Consider the following 20,680-nt stretch of genomic DNA (forward strand, 5'->3'; position numbering starts at 1 on the left):
GGCTTTAAACTTTCAACCACGTTACATTGTTCTTCTCTCATGGCAAGAACATGCCTGGAAATGTGTTTTGTTGAGTTATCATTCCATCAATGCTTGCCCTCCACCTGCTGCTTCTCTATGTTTTCAAAGTCTTGGCTTGTGTTTTGGTCATTTCAGTGCTCAAATTGCCCTCGCCACAAAGCATCTATTACCCCGGACTCTTCGTTTTTGCTTTTGAGAAACAGCTTTATTCCCCTATATGTAGGCTATCAGCAGAGTCGAGTCCAGGTGTCTTCATGTCTAATATTATGGTGCCCAAAAGTAGTTTACAAAGCCGCAATAAAGACATTACCAGTTAAATAGTTTATTTTCTATCTTAAATCTTTTGTGCACTTACTTGCCGTAATGGGACCCGACATTGTCCTATAGTAAATAAGGGTAGGTTTGATTTTAGGAGGAACAATTCTATTTCCATGTCTTTGGAAACTATTCTCTATAGGTCTGAAATCAAACAAAATTGTTCACTCCCAAATTATTATTATTATTTATTATAATTTCTTTACCTTAACGAGACTTCCTGAGTATGTAAAAAAATAAAATAAAAAATAAAATAGAGTGCTCATTCCAGCCACTAGGGGGCAGCTAAAATTGAAAAAGGGAAGAATTACACACATGTCCAGCAGAGGGCACTGATATAATAAGGAATCAGGATATAAACAACACATTACAGCCACGTGGTAAGTGGACAGTCTGCCCCAGGGCAGCTGTAGCTACAATAGTAGGTTGCCACCTACAGGTGTGGAGTGAATAATGACTACAATGTAGCTTTTTTTAAATACAGACATAAAGCTTAATGTAGTCTAGACCAGGAGCTGGTTGAAAAAAGTCAACAAAGATATTATTTAATGGATGATTGTGCTTCAAAATAGCCAATACAATAAAATACTGGCTCCTGCATTCGAAGAGGAACATCAGCACATTCAAGAATATGAAAACATGCAATACATACAAATTAGAACGTTCACAACCTGTTTGCATTTGCTAATCAAGCGCGGTGCTCAGAATAATGAAGTGGTTGCATTTGGAGCCCATTTGGACAAAGGCTGAGTGTTTCCCTAATGCAGCATGGGTGAGTGGGTGGAGGGGCTGCAGGATACTTCATGAGTGTTCGAACAATCAGCAAAATCCACTCCAACGCAACCATCTTCCAAATCCAATGAGTTTTGCATTTCCACATTAAAGAGGACAGGATAAAGCAGCCCAAGACCATCCGAGTTATTATTCATTCACTCATCGCAAAGGTTGGAAGTTCATTTGTCTCGACGCATCTACACCCTTAAAACCAAGTTATTGTGTCCAGACTGGTATGGAAATGAGGGATAAAGTTCTAGCTCAGAGTTTAATTCAAATCAGACTCTCAGTGATCACTAAAATTACAATAAGATTTTTGAGGGACCCTGAAAACCATTCTCCCAGGACTTCAACACTATTACGTAATGGTGTTGTTAACATTGTTTATGTTCTCGTACATCAAACCCAGTTTTTCTTGACGGGATTTTTTCTTTAAGTCAAGACATCAAGTCTCCCCACGGCTCAGTATAAGCCTGTTGCTAAATGATAGTTTGTTGCTGACAAAGCCTTGTGGCGAAATGTCTTCAAAACCACCTTTGTTTACAATATTTTTAGAGTTGGGTTTTGGTCGCAAACATATTTCTCAATATTATTTCGAGGTCATAAACGTGGGTCGTTACATATGACCGGATGTTACAGCATTAGCAACACACACATTGTACACACAACCACTGAGGATTAGAAACCTGTCTGCAGCAGGCAGCCAAATCCCTGTTTCCACATTTCCTGTGAGTAAATGGAGACAAAAGACATTTCCTTGCCTTGTACATAATAAAGCAAATTCAGATTCACCACAAACATGAGCTGTAGACCGTATAGTTCGAGACACTTGAGATGGTGACAAATCTGAATTTCATGCGGCCGAAATGAGTTGGCTGACACTGTATATTCTAGTTGTCCCTGCATGAGGTCGCAAATTATGTTTTGTGCTGAGTTCCAAGTCTGACCGAATGAGAAGACTAAAATTATGTGCCAAATCACATTAGGCTAGGAGAAATCTGGTTAAAGCGAGATTACAAATTATTATTTAGCAGTTTGCAAATGTGTGATTTATATGGAGCACTTTTGAAAAGTGAAGATTAGAAATAATATATAGGCCTAATGTGTAACCTGCAGTTGGTAAAGTCAATCCAGCCGAGTTTTGCTGTTTCATTTGGCCCACTCAGAGTCTCATGTGCGTCATCACTCTCCGTAATTTAATTAAACCCTGACAGCTCTAAACCAGCCTCTGCCCACTGGGACGGATGCAGACATTTTGCTTTACACGGCAAATGCAGGTGAATCTATGTTGTTTTTTCAATTATTATTTGAGAAAATGATACATTGATCATACTGTCAAAATAATGCCAAATAAATGTTAATAATCAAAGCATTATTTTTAATCTTTATGAAGATGGTAATTCTAACAATTTGTGGAGGAAAAAAAATAATAAACAAAAATAATATACCACAAAGTAAATCAAATTGAAGATTATTGTATTTATAGAAATTAGGCACAAGCGCAGCTGTTAAATTTTGCTGACTTTTGCTGACACAAAAATATAATATTTTTAGGTGAAAAAAAAACGTTTGCAAGTCGTGATGGAACATACAAATTCACTTAAATTGGGAGCAACTTTTAGACAAATGGAAATGCTATTGCACTAAATTTGAATATGTCCAAATACTGCCATCTGCTGGTAATATTTTTCAATAATTAGAAAATTCATCTACTGCACAATCCCAATGCATTTGACATTATCAACAAAAGCATTTTAATTAGATTTCACAACAAAGCTGAGTAGAGTTTCTCGTTTAAATGGTGGTCAGATTCAGAGCCGTGTAAACTAAATTGACTGTTGCGCAGATGAAGCCTATCAGGTTACTGAGGTTGGACAGGCCATGGTAGCGGCCAAATACTTTCTTGTATTCCCTGTACTTAGGATCTTTCTCTTTGAGTTTGGCGTATTCCTCTTTTTGACTGCCAATTCCAGTCTGTCCTCCCAGTCCGTGCTCCTTTTCCACTTCAAACATCTGGAACATCACCTCGGTGCCTGTGGGGCCAAACCATTGGGCATTTAAGCCAGCTGTGATCAGGGCAACGAAGTACAGCAGCATCTGCAAACAAAAGTATTCATAAAGGTAACAAAAATATTGTATAGAGGGTAGGGCAGCACAATACATCGCAAAAAATATTGTATCGCGATATTAGGTGATGTAATATCCGTATCGCAAAAAGCCATAATATAGCACAAGTTCACTTAAGTCTTCATCTGACTGAGACAGACAAATATCGCAATAATATCGTTCTCGTGATATTACACAGCGGTATTGCATATCGCAAGTTACTTAAATATCGAGATTTAAAAAAACAACAACAACTCTGCTCCCATCGTACATAGCTAAGTTCTATACAGTATATAACTAATTTTGCCCCTTTTGTGATTCCTCTGTCTTACTTACAGTAAAATGGAGACTATAACACAAACCATAGCTTTCAGTAATAAGACAAAGAGAATGAGAATTGTGCACAAGATAATTTTTTTTTTATGTATTCAGTTTTTTGTTGAGCTATTTTATATGATCAGTCAGATGAATATATATAGTATATCAATTGTTCAGGCAATAACAGGCACAATTTGCTCAGTGCCATCCCAATCAGACAAGTACTTTCGACATCTTAGCTTCAGTATGTCCTTAGTATAGTTAAACTCACTTACATAAACCTGGCTTAACTAAATCTTACATAAGTGAGCCTTATAAATGATGCCACAGAGTAAAACTAATATGAAAAGAATATAAAGATTTGAAATGTGTGAAAAATGTAATTAATTTTGCAACGTTTAGCTAACCTGATTTAATACTGACACTACAAACTGATTGAACTACGTCTGAATATGGTCACGGGGCATGTTTCACGTTTGCGGCACGGGTCTTATAAAAACTTCCGTGACAAATAGCTTTAGAAGTGGCTATGGTTTAAGGGAAGTGATTGCAAATTCACTCATTTCACCACAACAGTTACATCATTCTGCCATGTCATTGTCACCTGTATGGTTTCATGAGTGTCGAGCAGCTCCCTGGGGTGGTACACGGCGTATAGGGTCAAGCTGATGAAGTTACTCGCCAGCAGGCAGTAGAAGTACGCAGGGAAAAGTTTACTCTGAACAAGGCCAAAGGTGTGCCGACTGACCTGCCACACCAGGGCAAAACCTAATCACACATAGGGATAGGGGAAATGCATTCAGTGCCATTTTACTTTTCTTGTGCTACTTGGCAACTTTATTACCTACCTGCAATAAATGAGACCCAAAGCTGCATGCCCCAAGTAAATGAGAGCATGAGAAGATGCAAGACTTTCACCATGTCTGTGGGCTCACCCTCAGTCGCCATACTGTAAATGCAAAGTAACAACAGAATCCTCAATATCAGAAAAATAACTATGTAGAAATGTATTACAAAGATTGAAATTGACACTTTCAGTTCCACAAAGTGTTTACATAAAGGCATTCAGGATATTTGATATTGCCTATAACAAGTTACAGCTGACACAAAGTGATAAATATTGCATAAGTGCTCCTAGCAGACAGCTGGGGTGGTGCAGACTGGAGGTGCTGCTGCAATGAGATAAGAGTCCGAGGACACTTATGAAACTGGTAATAACGCTGGTGTTACAATCATTTACTCAAAACAACAGGGATTAAATACAAAGCAGGTCCAAGTCATCTGCAGCTCCTTGCACATGTAAAAGTCACAGCTAGGCTAACCATACTCAACCACTGGAAACATGGACGACTTTGTTTCCCTTTGCGCCAAGGTTATTATTTTTTATTTTGACTTGCACAAACCCACGACACACTAGCACAAGACATATTCACCTCAGTTTCAATCTTCTCCACAGAGTTGACAGCAAAGGGACGACTAATAAATAAATGGAGCAAGGTTCAAAACTGCTTCCTTGCGTCGATTGTTTTGAAACAAGGTCCCGCCCACACAAGAACGTCAGGCCAATCACGCTTCTTCAAACGGCGAAAACAAACCGCAAGGCTACGATCTAACCAAGTGTTTTTATTTTCTATTCATTGTGCTGCATCTACCGCATGAAACCTGTCTTTCAATGCCAAAAAAAGTGTATAATTTCAAGTCGCCTCCAAAAAAAGAAAAAAGAAAAGAAAAAGGAAAAAAATGCCATCGAAAAAAAAAAAGACCTTTCCGACAATGTTTGGTGTAGTATACATTTTAGGAGATTTACCCCATTGTACACATGAATCTATTATTCATTTTATTTTACATAATCTAGATCCTGTACAATTTTACCCATCCTACTAAGGCGGGTGTTCATTGGTGAACCTAAAGAATCTATTGGTCATCAGAGCTGTCCGTTATTATTACGAGCCAATCACGAGCTGAACAGATTCACAGTGAACCAATCAGCTGCGCCGTGACAGCGCCGCAGCATCATCCGGCTCAAAGTGAGCAGAACACGGAGCATCCTCTGCTTTTTCTAAGACAAATAACGAGGAAAACACCAGGTAATCCCGAGCTGCAAACATTTGTTCGATTGTCGCAAAATAGGTTGTCTTTCCCTTTGCTTCCCAGACACACTCCTCCTTAAATTCACGATGCGTTGATAGCTCTAGCCTGCTAGCTCGCAGTTAGCGTAAACAGTATGTGTTGTTTGAATGCATTATACGTTCAGATGTTGTATTTCAGAGTAACTATCGATACATAATATTCGATGTGGCATAAAAAGTAAGCTTGAACTCCGCACCTGGCATTCAAGTATTTTCTTTTTCATCCCAGAATGGGTCGCAGGAAGTCGAAGAGAAAGCCGCCTCCCAAGAAAAAGATGACTGGAAACCTGGACACACAGTTCACCTGTCCTTTCTGTAACCACGAGAAGTCCTGTGATGTCAAAATGTGAGTTTGGATGAAGACAAGAGTGAGTGTTCGCCATCTAACTTTTTTGTTTTTATGGTTTAAGGGAGAGAACTCGAAACACAGGAATTATATCATGCAGTGTTTGTTTGGAGGAGTTCCAGACCCCTATCACCTGTATCCTTTTGGACAAATCTATGGATGCACCATTGCCTACATACATACACCAGTAATTTATGATATTCAAATTATGGAGAGGTGCTATATAATGGGTATAGAACGTGTACAATTGTGTCAGGTCATAATGTTAGATGGACAAATGTGTTATTATTGTGTATTGAGTTTAGTAACAATATTGTTGCCCTCAAAACACAACTAATAGTTTTCAAAGCAGTTAGAAATGACTTGCAATATATAACAGCCAAACATGTCTAAGAATAATGTTAACTTACGTGACAATTACAGTATTGTTCTCATGACATCCCTCAAAAAGACTTGCTCAAATCTATGTAATGTGTCAGGTGACAGTAAGCAGAAAAAGTACACATTTTTTTGGTCCCCCTGAACAATTAGGCAGAATACTTTGTTGTATAAATGGGTACGATTAAACTGATAATGAATAGAGATAATAAATGGGAGAATTTTAAAAGTATGGTGTGATGTACGTACTCCTATGGGCGATAAGAATAAGCCTTAACCATGTTTTGTGCAGATCTGTCAGAACCAGTGGACGTGTACAGTGACTGGATCGATGCTTGTGAAGCAGCCAATCAATAGTGATGTTTTTCCATTTTTTATTCTTTTTATATTTTATACTTTTCTCCTAATCATGATCCAGCCGGTTGCTTCCACCACATACATCATTCCCCATGAAACACCTCAGCCATTATCACTTTTTAATTCCATTGTCCATTCCACAGTGATAATGGTATTGTTTAACTGGATCAGAACACTGCCTCACTCTGGATATAGTCCGTCATGGACACTTGTGCCAGCCTGTAAATGTTAATGCTTCCCATATTTGTCTTTCCACCCATCTTGAATCACTGAATCAGAAGTCATTTTGTGATGAGTTTCTTTGCCTGTGATTTGACATTTCTTCATAATTTTACTTTGTACAGCAGGTAAAGTTCACACCAGCGTCAGATAATGTCCAGTCATATACGCCCCTTTTTAAACAACCCTTTTGTCAGTATTTACAGTATATGATATCTTCTAAATGACATGATTTTATTTGATAATTAGGCACTTTTTATAGGATGTTACTCTGATAATCAATGTACCAACAACACAGTGTTTTGTTTTTATCTTCTTCAGAGATGTGTTTTTCATTTCCTGTGAACGTGTGTTGGCTTATGTTTCAGTCTCAAATTGACTTGTGTATTTTGAGATAATAAAAATACAAGGATACAGGTAAACTTTTAAAAAGTGTTTTATTGCACAGATGCCAAGTTTAGTGATAGACGTACAAAACACTGAAAAACACTGAAAGATAAGTTACATTACAAAATTTGCAATTTTTGCATGTCCAATATGTCATTATAAACTTTTACTCTCCATCCAAAGTACAGTTCATCAACCAATTATCTATAAAAAATCATTATAAAAGTGACAGAAAGGGAATGTTTTAATTTCAGTTTGAAATTATGTTATTGAGTTGGAGAAAGAAAACACAAATTCAAAAAGGGTAAGAATCACTTTACAACACTAGATGGCACACAAAGACCACTCATATTTAGTTAGAGCTATTGGACACTGATTTGTTTCAACTCCAAGATTACAGTATTTGGTGGAGAATTAACACCATGTGGTGCTTCAACCCTAAAAATACATTCACGAAGTTCGGTGGGTTAACAGCATGAAGAGAAAACCACTGAGGTGACTGCCCTGTCCCGGTCACCCGCGTTCCTCCATCTTTGCTGTTAATGGCACACAGGTGGAGAAGCTAGGTAGCAACTGCATGAAAAGCTAAAACGTACAACTAAAAGACTTCAAAAGAATCACATCTCCCTCTTCTCTGACACATATCCCTTAAAAAAGATAAAAAATAAAACAATGAAAACTAATTAAATTGGCCCTCTGAGTAAGCCAGTGTAGGCAAAACAATTTGGCGAGAGGTTCTGTATCGCTCCAACTTCATTAGCACCAAAAACTCCCCAATAAACAAATTTAAAGATGTCGAAAAATTTAATTCCTACAGGAAAATAGAAAGCAGTTGAACATGTATAAATAGAAAGATAAAAAAAAACAAAAAAACATCTGTTTCAATAACATTGGCTTTGGCTGAAATGCAAATCTTCAAAGGCATTTTTCCACAAATAGAGGAGTTGGCCAAATTTATAATCAGTGTAAACATCATTTCATTTTACCCATGGAAAGACAAACACTACGTTCCGAGAAGTAAAAATATGTTTGAGGAAGAAACTGAAGGGAGTGGAGGCAACAATGATCCAATGGTTGATAAATAAGAGTCTCCGTGACACTGGTGTTGGGCTGTTGTTTAAAGCAGGATTGCGAGACGGGGTAGAAATGTGGGGGTCTTCAGTCAGAGTACTGATTGTAGCCGTCGAACTCCACCCCGTCGCCGTTGTCGTAGTAGTATTCAGTTGGATTGGTGCAGTACTTGTTGTCGTAAACTTGGCGAGGCAGGCCGTAGGTGCTCATTCCCTGCTGTGAGGCCACTTTGTTGGTGCCCATCTGCAGCGAGATGGTGGAAGTGTCACAGTTCTCCAGCTCCAGCTTCTTGTCAAAGATGTGCCGCCGGGTTCCTGGGGCCGTCATGCCAGCCTACGAGACCAAAAGGATTTGCCACTTCATAAATGTATTCCTACAAGTGTACGCCTACTTTTATGAGGTGATCTTTATGTGAAATCAGTGTTGTTATGTGGTATTTGTTTCAAAAATCTGTCCACAGCATCTCGTAATCCACTAGAGAGAGTGTGAGATGCGGCTGCCTCTCCTGCCACCAAAATATTGAATCACAGAAGCAGTCGTTTACATTATAACAAATTGGATTGACATGCCATTAGAATCACAATTTAGTTTTGGATTGTGATGTACCAATGATCTGTTACAATACAGACACACTTACTAAAAGCTAAATTCTAGAATGTACTAACATTTGTTCCTTGTAGCAAAGTCTTGGATAATGTGTAAAAGTTTTCCTGAGTAATTCATTTCTATTTCATCATAACAAACTGCTTAACCAACTTTATGTGAATGAAAACATAATGTTATTTATTACTTTTATATATATTTGATAATCTACAAACCTGGCTGGCTCCCTTGTTGGTGCCCATCTGTAGGCTGATGGTGGACTGGTCTAGAGGCGCCTCCATGGCGATCTTTGCGTCGTAAAGATGGCGGCGTGTGCCGTAGGAGGTCATGCCCTTTTGACTGGCTAGCTTGTTGGTGCCCATCTGAAATAAAGCATAAACTATTCATATTTGCACAGATGACAGCTTTACAGTGGTGTCTCAGATACAATCAATAACTGCAACTATAATCAGCAAAACTCTACCACTTCTGCTTCAGTTCAACTTGAATGAAGAGTGTTTTTTCATTTATTTCATATTGATCATTGTTTAACCCCCGCCTTAACCAAGAGCATTTTCTCCAGTTCAGCTTTACCCAAATTTAAAGGTTTCTAGACTGAGAGTAACAGGCCAGTGAAACGTCTCATTTGAAAGCTAGGACCATCTGATCTAAACAGATCTTTTCCCTTGCTGTGTTGTTGTCACCTTTTTACTTTTTTTTTTTCATCAAATTTTTGGGGCTTTTTTGTCACATGTTCCATCGTTTTTTTTGTTGCATTTGTGTCACATTTTGCCACTTTATCCATCGCTTTTTTGTCATTTCCCCCCCGCTTTTTTATGTGTTTTTTTTTTCTTTTTCATTCTCCTTTTTGTCTCGTTTCTTGTTGCTCTTTTGACACTTTTTTGGAGAAAATGTGCTTGGTTCAGGTGGCAACTTTTAGTTCAAAGTTTAGTTCTAAGTTAAAAACGTTTGGTCAAGTATTGAAAATATGCACATGGCTGTAATTTCAGTTAAATATTTGGTTGAAAATTCAGGTTGGAGAAAGGCGCAGGGCTCGCCAATGTATAGGTAGGTAAAATAGGGGTCAGTGAGTGAAAAAGGTTGAGTTAGTGAGGTTAGTTAATGTCGTAGTCAGTAGCTGTCACAGTTGTAGTTGTCTGACCTGCAGGCCGATGACGTTGCGTCCCTCTCTGAGCTTCTCCGGAGCGAATCGCCGCTGTTGCTTCTCCGCGTACTTTACTCCTATGTCATACTTGGAGTGGAAACCTTTGGACTTGGCCTAGAGCAGACAATTGGCAAGTTACAAAAGGGGAAAAATAGCAGTTTAATAACCATATTGTTTCTGTTAGGCTTTCACAGGATTACAGAGATGAGACCCAAGAATGTGACAGTAAGCGCTTGGTGTTAGTGCAGGAGTGAAGGGGCTCACCATCCCAGCCAGGGCGATGAGTGCGCACTGGACCTGCGTGTGGGCGACGTTCTCAAACAAGTCGTTGGCCTCGAAGATGTCATGTGGCCTCAGGCCGTACTCTGTGATGGCGCGCACAAAATTCCCAATGTTCTCCAGCTGGACATGAAAGAAGGAAAATCAAATTAGAATGCTTAAGAGTTACTGTGATAGGAGTACAGTATAGTCTGGGATACTTGTCGTTCTGTGCTAAATATGTCACTGTTAAATCAACAAAGACTATATTATTTAACAGACTCCTTTGTGTTAGACATTCGTCCTTATATTCGTACTATTATGATCTTTTCCTTTATCAGTCACACACATGAAACTGTGGCTGTCTTTATTTACACCCGCCTACATGGGGATAACCTCCTCCTCCAGAGACGCATCACTTCAGTGCTCAAATTGCTATCACTTCAAACGTCAAAGCTTGTGGTTACCGTTTCTGGTCTTTTGGTTATAAATTGCTTCTCATTTCCCCAGTGCTCCATCAGAGTTATTGCGCCTCATGTTAGCATCAATGGTGTTCTTTAGACTGTACAGAACTTTGGGCTCCAAGGACAGTGATTTGCAAGAAGCATCTACTTGATCAGACTATGTGAATAAGCATCAGAAAGTGCAAGAAAAGGAACATTCCTTTCTCCTTTTATTACATGAAAAATGCACCACAGTTGAAAGTTTAAAACTGGAAATGTTCCCTTTGTCATCACTAATGTAAATAACTAAACTAACTTGTGTTTTTTGTTTTGCTTGAAAAAATAAATTGCCTCATTACCAGTTTTCTGGCTAAACCTCTTGAGTAACCCCAGAAATAGGCTTTTAATGCGTTCTTCAAGAACTAGTCCAGTGAGAATTCTCACCAGCCTTTTAAGTTTTGCTATTAAAATCCTTGTTTATGTTTTCTGTCTTGTAAAAGGCCCATAAATGTGGTGGTAAAATGGCCGTCCTTTGAATAGTGAGCCACTTAAAGTGCATGAATAAATATATCAGTGTCAGCACAAGTGAGAATAGCCCAGTCACTTGAGATGACCTTCTCCTACCTGGTGCCAGTTTTGATTGGAGTTGTTGATCTTTCTCACAGAGCCAGGCTGGAGGGCATTTATGAGCCTACAAAAAGGAGGCCGATAGAGAGGCTCGTCAAGTTAAGCACGTTTTAAGAGGCAGTGAAAACATTTACAGTGAAATAAGTCATAATACTATAATGTCGACAGGTCACTTACTCGCACAGTATCACTCCGTCTTTGAGGCTGTCCATAAAGTTGTCCCCGATCCTCTTTCCAGTCACATCTTCTATCCACAACCGAAGCTCTTCCTCTTTAAGGGGGTCATACTTTCCCGCCAACTGAAAATCATAAACAAAGAGATAAGAGATTATATGAATCCAGGGGAATCCAATCATGACAGTAGTTTCGTCTTAATACTATAAGTAGCTGATAGGTAACCAAATGTAATGGATGTTTAAAGAAAGAATTTGGTGAACTACAAGTTGGAGAAAAATTTGACAGGAAATACCTCCACCTAGGGGCCTGCTAAATGTCCATTGGGGTAAAAAGACGGAAATATGTAGAGGGTTTAATCAGAATACAATATTGCATACATTGTTATTTTCAAGATAAGAAAACCATTTCCCTTCTCATATGATGACGTCAACGAGAACAAAACAAATAAAAGCTTTCATCGCACTCAAACTAGCCCAGCACTACAAGTCCACACTGACACGGCTCGCCTTCAGCAATGTCCTGCTTCATATGAGGGATTTTGTTACTAAAATAACTCCCTCTTTTCTTATAAGGGAAGACAATCTTACAGTATGGCGCAGAGGACTATACAGGCTAATAAAATGCCAGGGATGTGGGGTGCAAAAATAACAAACGAAATGAAAAAGGCCTGTGGACACAACACATGCCAGCCGGTCGTCGTCTCAATTATTCTATGCCATAAAGAAAGGGAACAATGCAGCAGAATCCTCAAACCCTTTACCCCCCCTTTGAGCTACTTTTACTTAATCAAGTCTGCATCAGAGAGATACAAATAACTATGGGACTAAGGTGCAGTACACTCATCTAAAACTCTGAGGAGAAAGACTTTGGATAAGCATTACCTTGTAATGTTTGCAGATTGTGTTCAATCTGTAAAATGCATTTATATTTCGACTCATCCCGCTCATGTGGAAATGCCGAACACCTTATGGGTTTGTATATTTCCCTGCACTTAGAGATTCCCAGTCCACACAACACAAATATCACCAACTTTATTGCATGGTCGAACCTTTTCCCCTCTTATAGTCAGGCATAAAATGCAATTTACACAGTCTATATAGAATATGTAATTTACAAGGAGATTTAAAAAAAAATCCCAGCACCTTGGTAAAACCTGGTAAAACCTGTTATATTATGGTGACAGAACACTCCAGACCACTTCCTAACCCCCTTACCCTCCCACGCCCCCACACATGGCCAATTCCTGAATGTTTTGCAGATAATTCTTCTCAGTCTGGGATCTGCGGCCAATAAAAGCACGCATTTCAAAAGCAGCAGCTCCGGGGTTAGCGTAGCTTTCACTCCATCACACCAAACTAGGGAGAAAAAGCTTTCCCAAACCACCACCATCACCCCCCCTCCACCTCCACCCGCTCTCAGAGCGCCTTGTCCCGCCTGGCTTGCTCCACTCATTGGGCTCACTCATGTTTCCCCCTCTCTCTCTTTCTTCTGGGTTTGCTCAGAACCTGCCCTTATACAGTGACGATTCAGGCAGATTTGGGGCTGATAAAGAAAGGCCAGCGGCGACAAATTTACATTTAGAAATCGAAAACCGCTTAACTGTAAGATGCTTTTTTTCCCCTTCAGGATTACCTTGTGTAGAAGAACAAAAACATTGGATGTAAGGTCTTTGCTGCGACACCAAACACTCAAAGAATCCCATCTTATGACTATCAGAACATGTTCATAGAGGTCCAAACAGGGGTTACGGTAGATGGTTTTATAGATAATACAGTTGTGCTCAAAGGTTTACATACCCTGGCAGAAAGTGAAGAAAGTGCACCATACCTACTGTAAAATATGGAGGTGTTTCACTGATGCCACTGGCTCCAGCAGAATAAAGTGAAGGTCCCGTTATAATGGCCATCTCAATATCATTGAACCACTGTGGGGAGAGCTCAGTTCATGCAAGACAACCCAGGAACTTACAGGAACTGGAGGCGTTTTATCAAGAAGAATGGGCCGCTTTGCCATTAGATTATATACAGACCCTTCACCACAACTACCACAAAAGACTCCAAGCTGTCACTGATGTTAAAGGGGGCAATACACAGTATGTAAAGTTTTGATCAGGGTCATTTTGGTATTTCTTTATTAGGATTTTAAAAAAGCAAACTCAGTTGTTTTACCATCAATGGCTTCACACAACCACTAACTATGAGTGAAAAAAACAACTTTTTATGTGTTATCTTTCATATTCTTAAACTCTGCCAGGGTATGTTTTGAACACAACTGTATAAAAGACCTCACAGAGATGGGATATTTTCTTTTCAAATAACATTTTACTATCAAATTAAATAACGTGCTCTGATTTGCTAAATGCAAACGTAATCGAGCCCTCCAACCACCAACTCACACATTCCATTCTGACAGGCGGCAGGAAAAGTGTCTTGCCCAAGGACACAATGGCAACATGCACCAGTCAGATCCTGCCCCCGACAACCCTAATTCAAACCAACCTGCCAGCTACAGGACGAGCCCTCTACCCCCATAACAGGGGACACATCGTAAGGACACTCACTGACCCGGACCAAAAGCCGTGCACGTCATTAATGAAAGTGTGGAGAAACTTGGTACCTGAGTATACAGTATATTACACTGTAATAAGTCACATTTTCTTGAAGTTGTCCTTGATTTCAATAACAAATTTCAAGAAATCTTTCAACGAGGCAAGTTTATTTCATACCGAAATTTAGAAAACAATATCTTTTCGCACAAAAAATTAGATAAACAAATCTTAATTAACTTGAAACAAGAACATCTTGATTGATTTAAAGGGACTACACGGAGTTTAAAAATGTTAAAATCAAGTATTTACCTCCCCCTACATGTTCCAGCCATGTCCTAATGTGTAGAATGAGCCCAGACATATTCACAACTGCCTCTCAAATCTTGCACTGTCACTCAAAACGGTGTTACTTCGTGTCTGAATTGCCGACATGCACGAGCTTAAAGGAATAGGCCACCGTTTTTACATACCAAGATATGTTCTTACCTAACCTTAGCCGGGTTAATATATCCCCGTCTGGTCTTTGTCCGTGCGCTCTGTCACGTAAACGGAGCACATACGCAGCCTCTCCCACATGTCACATAGCTCCAAAAAAGCTCACGATAGAAGCTACCAAGCTCTTCCACGTGTGCCCTATTTAAATAAAGTTACGTGAAGTGTTTTCATGTGAAGTATATTTACACAGAAATGTAACATGTCGATTTTATAAGCAAATAAAAAGGGGTACTATATTGTGAGGCGTAATGATACGAGGAGTAAAACGTCCGCGCAGTAACTCCTAAAGACTTCCCCCGCTCACTTCCGTCAACAGAAGCTGCGTGACTTGTAGAGAGCTAGCAGAGAACAGTTGAAGAAGCGTCGATAACTTGTGAACAATGCCTTTTACGTGCATCGTGCCGGGCTGTGATAACAAGCAGAAAGTATATAGTGTAGTAATGTTTCACAGATTTCCAACTCACCCCGGACGACGACACAGGACTCAGGACCTCGACCATGAGGTAGGAATGCGCAGCACTTTCCGAAAATATATTTTCTGCTTGTTGTAAAAGGCTCTCTACAAGTCACGCAGCTTCTATTGACGGAAGTGAGCGGGAAAGTCTTTAGGAGTTACTGCGCGGACGTTTTACTCCTCGTATCATTACGCCTCACAATATAGTACCCCTTTTTATCTGCTTATAAAATCGACATGTTAGATTTCTGTGTAAATAGCTATACTTCACATGAAAACACTTCACGTAACTTTATTTAAATAGGGAACACGTGGAAGAGCTTGGTAGCTTCTATCATGAGCTTTTTTGGGGCTATATGACATGTGGGAGAGGCTGCGTATGTGCTCCGTTTGCGTGACAGAGCGCACGGACAAAGACCAGACGGGTATATATTAACTCGGCTAAGGTTAGGTAAGAACATATCTTGGTATGTAAGAACGGTGGCCTATTCCTTTAAAGGGGGGGTATTATGCAAAATCGACTTTTTCATTTACATCATCTTTACATCATGTTATTATGTCATTCCCTCATTAAAAACATGCCTGAAATGTTGCCTTGGCACATTCACATATTTTTGAGTAATCTGTAAAAACTCTGATGGCAGCCATTTTAGGGATAGGTTTGCCTGAGTCCTCCTAGGAACGCCCCCACCTCCTGGAGACGCCTCCGAGCTTTCGTCACCAGCCGAGTAACCAACCACTGCTCCTCAGCAGAACCCCTCCCCACTGATGCCACAGACAGTGTGTGGAGGGGGCGTGTCTGAAAGGCTCAGAGGTTCTTAAAGAGACAGAGGCCTATTTCAAGACATTCACTACAGCCATTTTGAGAGAGCAATTTTATACAAGGCAGTTTTTCTAATTTACTGCATTTACAGACCAACAGAAGGTTTGGTCATCATTGTAGAGTGATGCTGGTGCTATGTGATTGAAAAAAGGATAAGAAGAAGAAGAAGATCTTTATTTATATAGCGCCTTTCACAGACATATAGTCACAAAGCGCTTTACATGAGACAATTGTACATTCACTCCACACTCGGTGGTGGCAAACTACGTTTGTAGCTTCAGTTTCCCCTGGGGGAGACTGTCAGAGGCGCTTTCGCGACTACACACGTCTGCGCCAACGGACCCTCTGACCATCACCATACATTCACTCACACACATCATTCATCCTGGCCTATTGTGCATGTTTTTAGTGCTAGGGGAAACCGGAGTGCCCGGAGGAAACCTACGCAGACACGGGGAGAACATGCAAACTCCACACAGAAAGGCCCGTCCAGGTGGGAATCGAACCCGGACCTTCTAGCTGTGAAGCGAGAGCACTAACCGCTGCGCTACCGTGCCGCCCAATAAGACCCCCTCTTTAATATATAAGGTGCAGTTACACATATGACCTGAGGTGGCAGTAGTGAGTATAATGGCTATAATGGCTAATTTGCATGTAGCCCCTTTAAGTGTAAAATATTTCAAGAATATTTTTTGCAGAACAGACTTCAATCACTAATCTAATCATATCCACTTTCATTAATATGAGGAGCCTTTACTTTTTTTTTATCAGGAAAACCCCAAATAGCGCCATGTTCTTAGTAGCAGGGGAAATCAGAGCCTCCGAGGGAGTAGGGGACGATATCGAAACTGTGGCTCAAACAAAGGACCTTGGACTTGTGATGCAGGAATCAGTGCCGCCATGTCACGTGGATTACTATTGTGCATTTAAATGAATATCTGCTCAGTGTGTTATTGGACCGCTGTAAATCATATTGCCTTGTTCTGAAGCATATGTGAAATGTTGAGGACATTCGTCACATTTCACACATAAGCTGAAGCACAATAGGTCGACCTGTTGTCTTAAACCCCCCTATATAGGAGGCTGTACCGGTGTGAGCGTGTCCGAGTGAGGCGCTGGCACAGCTGGCGGTTGTCCTGGTTGCGTCCCCTCTGCCTGGTGTGTGTCAGCCCAGTGTTTTGTCCTCCCTGACGTCCATGTAAACTGTTTGGATAGGGACCCGGAGCGAGCGGAGGCCGGCCGCGTCCTTAAAAGGCCAGAGGATTGTGCTGATGTACCTGACAGTGCTCTGATGCGTCCTGCAGCTCTCTGAAGTCACATGGCTGGAATGTCCTGTCAGTGATGCTCCGCTACATGTTAGAATTATGGCTCTACAATAAATAATAGGGGATAAGTAATCACAAGTGCACTGGAAATACAAGTTGAATGGTTGCAATATCAGGGGGTTTTATCATGTCTAAAACCTGCTAACCCTTAAATACATCGGATTCTTGTATTAGTTTGACAGTTCTGTATATTTATATTCTGTTAATTTGTTGTGTATGTCAAAATGGAGCTTGTATTCAGTAATTACACCGCGACTTTTTGTACTTCTACAATATTGTAACTTCCAGTGGGGTTTTTCTCAAGTAGAAAAAACTGTGAGTTGGTTGGCTACATAAAACCAAATAAATCTGTTGAACCTGACCTGAGGCAGCGAACAGTTTTCTGGACAGGTACGGTGAAATCAATGACAATATCCAAGTCCATATCAACAGAGGCAACACACAACATAGTTTACAAGTGGCAATAAAAGGAATGTCGTCGTATGCTGAAGCCAACTCCTGATTTCGAGGCAGCCCCGCTCTGCTTGGAAATGAGTCAATACCCTGGGAACCACTGCGTATTTTCACCTCTCCTGTGTTTACATAATCGACTGATGCACAATAACGGCCGGGCCTGAGCCAGAGAGAGGGTGACTAAGAGACCCCGGTGAGAGCTAAATAGGCCCAATGACAGGAGCGTGTGTGTATTGAAGTGCGTGCAGTGTGCGATTAAAGCAGGGCTGAGTGATGGCACTATTCAGAGAAGACACCAGAACATGATGATGAGGTGGATAATCCCAGCGCTGCGGTATCACAGTCACACCTGAGTGGAAAAGGCCTCTGCCACCAATTAACACAACATACATCGTCAAATTAGTTTGGTCACAATAATACCCTATATGGATGGATACAGCAGCTCATAAACCCAATACAAGACGGGTCTGAGCCTGAGAAAAAGCTACTCCCACAGATAAAGCTCTTATACAGTACTTTACAGGCCTATCACTTGGGGCCCTATAGGAAAAGCATTCCAGATAGATTCTTGGTATACTATATTACATGTAGGATGAGTGCGCACATCTGTGGCAGCCCCACATATTGAATCATTGACTTACATCGCCTCATAGTCCCAAGAATGTTTCTTACTACTATGATTTTCCACTGCCATTTCTTTTGGTAAAGATATAATAGAACCTGTGTGTTTTAGGCTCACCTGAACACCATGGTTATGTTGTTACATGCTTAGTAGCCAGTATGTTTTATGTTTCATTGATAGGATCACTATTAGCCTGGTCAAGCTGTCGCTATACAATATTAGTTTATCAAGAGGCCACTCATTTAGTTTAGATATTGATTTTTACTTTTATTTCATTTTTTTTTCTTTACTATGAGCTATTTCTCCCACTTTTACATCACTATACCCTTATTCCAGCTGTTTTCTCAATGTTTTGGTTCATTGCTTTAGCATCAGGTTTAGTCTGATCTAATACTTTCCTCAGTGAGTGTGTTGAGCTCGTGTCTCTCCGTACCTTACTCTTGACCTCGGCGGACAGTCCGAAGGATGGGCCGCTCCTGAAGTGTGTCGACATGCTGCTGTCCTCTACAGTACGAACGGATGGGGTTTCGAAAACGGCAGATGTCAGTCCAAGAAAAAAACCCAAACACAGACAAATGCGATTTAAAGTCCCGAACTGTCCCCCGTGTGTCTCACTTTCCGACACTTTCCGAAAGTGTTTTAAACTCTTCCAGCGCGTGTGGACTGTGATTGGCCGAGGCCGCGGTCCAATCAGGGCGCAGCGTCCTCATCGGGGAGTGATGTCACCGCTGCGGCATCGAGGCTAATCGGTGTCACTTTTTCCACCTTCGGGCGAGAAAAGGATGCTCTGAGGGAGCTGGATGCAACGGAGTTATGTCACAATCACGAGCCCGTCACTGTCTTCACAAAGGTTCCCACGAGATAGGCAACAGGTCTGATGCTAGTCAGTTTATTCAGCAAAAAAACAACAACAAAGCATTATTAGAAAAAACAAAGGTGGGTTAGCCAATGTGAAGGCTGTAGGCTGAAATTGACTGATGTGTTGGTCAAAACATTTTCAATAGCAGTCCTTCCAATTTCAAATATTATTCTTACATATAGGCCATGTTTGGTTAGGATTTTAAAGATCAATTGTACTGATTAGGATTATGTGCATATTTGATTTAAATTGTAGTGATGCCGTAACCTTTCCTGTGTCATATTGATTACAGAAAATGTAGCCTTTATACAGTATCCTATTAAAAACTAAGAGATTTTAACCTAAAATGGTTCAAATAGTTCAAATTGTGCCTCTTCAGAACAGTCGCAGGGTAACCACTGTGACGTCACACTAGGCTGATGAGGTAGTTCTCCAGTTTTACTCCAGTGCTCCATCCGAGCGCTCTGTCTGTGACCTGTACAAGAATGCAACAGAGTCACTGGGGACACAACATGCGTCACACCACACACACACACACAGGTGTTTTTATGCCTATACGCAGACGTAACAAAAGGTTCTGGACAAGCCCATGAATGAATGTGTTATACAGAGATAGACTGAGGTGGTCATGAGCACAATAAACGGACACGTGTGTCACATGGCCGGACACAGGCCGTTTCCTGGCAACAGTGCAGACGGCTGTGGTCCATTTGCAGATGAGAATAATTAGTGAGATGGTCTCCAGTCGAGACCTTCACCGAGCAGAACCTCACTCTACAATCAAACTGGAGAAAGAGATCACCTCTTCAGCAGTAACATGCGCCAGATACACTGAAACATTTGATGATTTTAAAGTTTGGGTTATAAACAGTGACAACCACGTAAAAATAATCACTCAAACCATAAATAATCATTTAATGTAAAGAATGTAAATGTAGAGGTGATATGAAAAATGTTGGAATGTAAAGTAATACTAATGCTGACGCCTGATTTTGAGTGTTAAAACAATGATTACATATTGTATAAAACATCTGTTTTAAAGAAACAGATGTTTCCGTTGGTGACTAAATATTCACAAGTTGGAAAAGTCATTATTTAACTTTTGTAGCTCTGTAAATCTCGTGAGTGAGTAATGTAAACAAACGCCATGAGAGTTCAGACTGAGACACTGTGGAAAGAGTGTTTTCTCTGAGCTCTTACTGCTGTTTGTCATATTCACTTAAGGGTCAGTGTTCTTTAAATTTCATGTCTGACATTTACTCAATCATTCATTCCTCTTCATTATCCTAGGAGTCCCTGATGGCCTTGTAACTCTGAGCTTTGGAAAGTCTACACTCGGTGTAGTAGTTAGGCTGAGAAAGACATACAGACGACATACTCTGAGGGCAATTTTTCATGAACTGGTTCACCCGCTGACTTTGGATGATT

At 40.4% G+C, this 20,680-nt stretch overlaps 3 protein-coding genes and 1 long non-coding RNA gene across 4 annotated transcripts in view; 2 read left to right on the forward strand and 2 right to left on the reverse strand.

Moving 5' to 3' along the window:
* LOC306968526 overlaps positions 1-20,680 on the forward strand; it is a 266,351-nt gene that overhangs the window by 33,346 nt on the left and 212,325 nt on the right. The window lies entirely within an intron of this gene.
* Positions 2,661-5,096, reverse strand: tmem205 (transmembrane protein 205). The gene is made up of 4 exons (XM_079564226.1): positions 4,968-5,096; positions 4,383-4,483; positions 4,139-4,302; positions 2,661-3,207 (listed from the first exon to the last, which is right to left on the reverse strand). Exons 2-4 carry the CDS (start codon positions 4,480-4,482, stop codon positions 2,905-2,907), a joined length of 567 nt encoding a protein of 188 aa, XP_079420352.1. The 5' UTR covers position 4,483; positions 4,968-5,096; the 3' UTR covers positions 2,661-2,904.
* Positions 5,503-7,165, forward strand: elof1 (elongation factor 1). Its single transcript, XM_079563996.1, has 4 exons — positions 5,503-5,621; positions 5,893-6,009; positions 6,074-6,144; positions 6,680-7,165. Exons 2-4 carry the CDS (start codon positions 5,894-5,896, stop codon positions 6,742-6,744), a joined length of 252 nt encoding a protein of 83 aa, XP_079420122.1. The 5' UTR covers positions 5,503-5,621; position 5,893; the 3' UTR covers positions 6,745-7,165.
* On the reverse strand, positions 7,632-18,927 carry cnn1b (calponin 1, basic, smooth muscle, b). The gene is made up of 7 exons (XM_079564913.1): positions 18,827-18,927; positions 11,674-11,795; positions 11,494-11,560; positions 10,433-10,570; positions 10,166-10,282; positions 9,240-9,386; positions 7,632-8,754 (listed from the first exon to the last, which is right to left on the reverse strand). Exons 1-7 carry the CDS (start codon positions 18,884-18,886, stop codon positions 8,509-8,511), a joined length of 897 nt encoding a protein of 298 aa, XP_079421039.1. The 5' UTR covers positions 18,887-18,927; the 3' UTR covers positions 7,632-8,508.

This window comes from Gobius niger, assembly GCF_951799975.1.
Source record: "Gobius niger genome assembly, chromosome: 10".
NCBI classification, from domain to species: domain Eukaryota; kingdom Metazoa; phylum Chordata; class Actinopteri; order Gobiiformes; family Gobiidae; genus Gobius; species Gobius niger.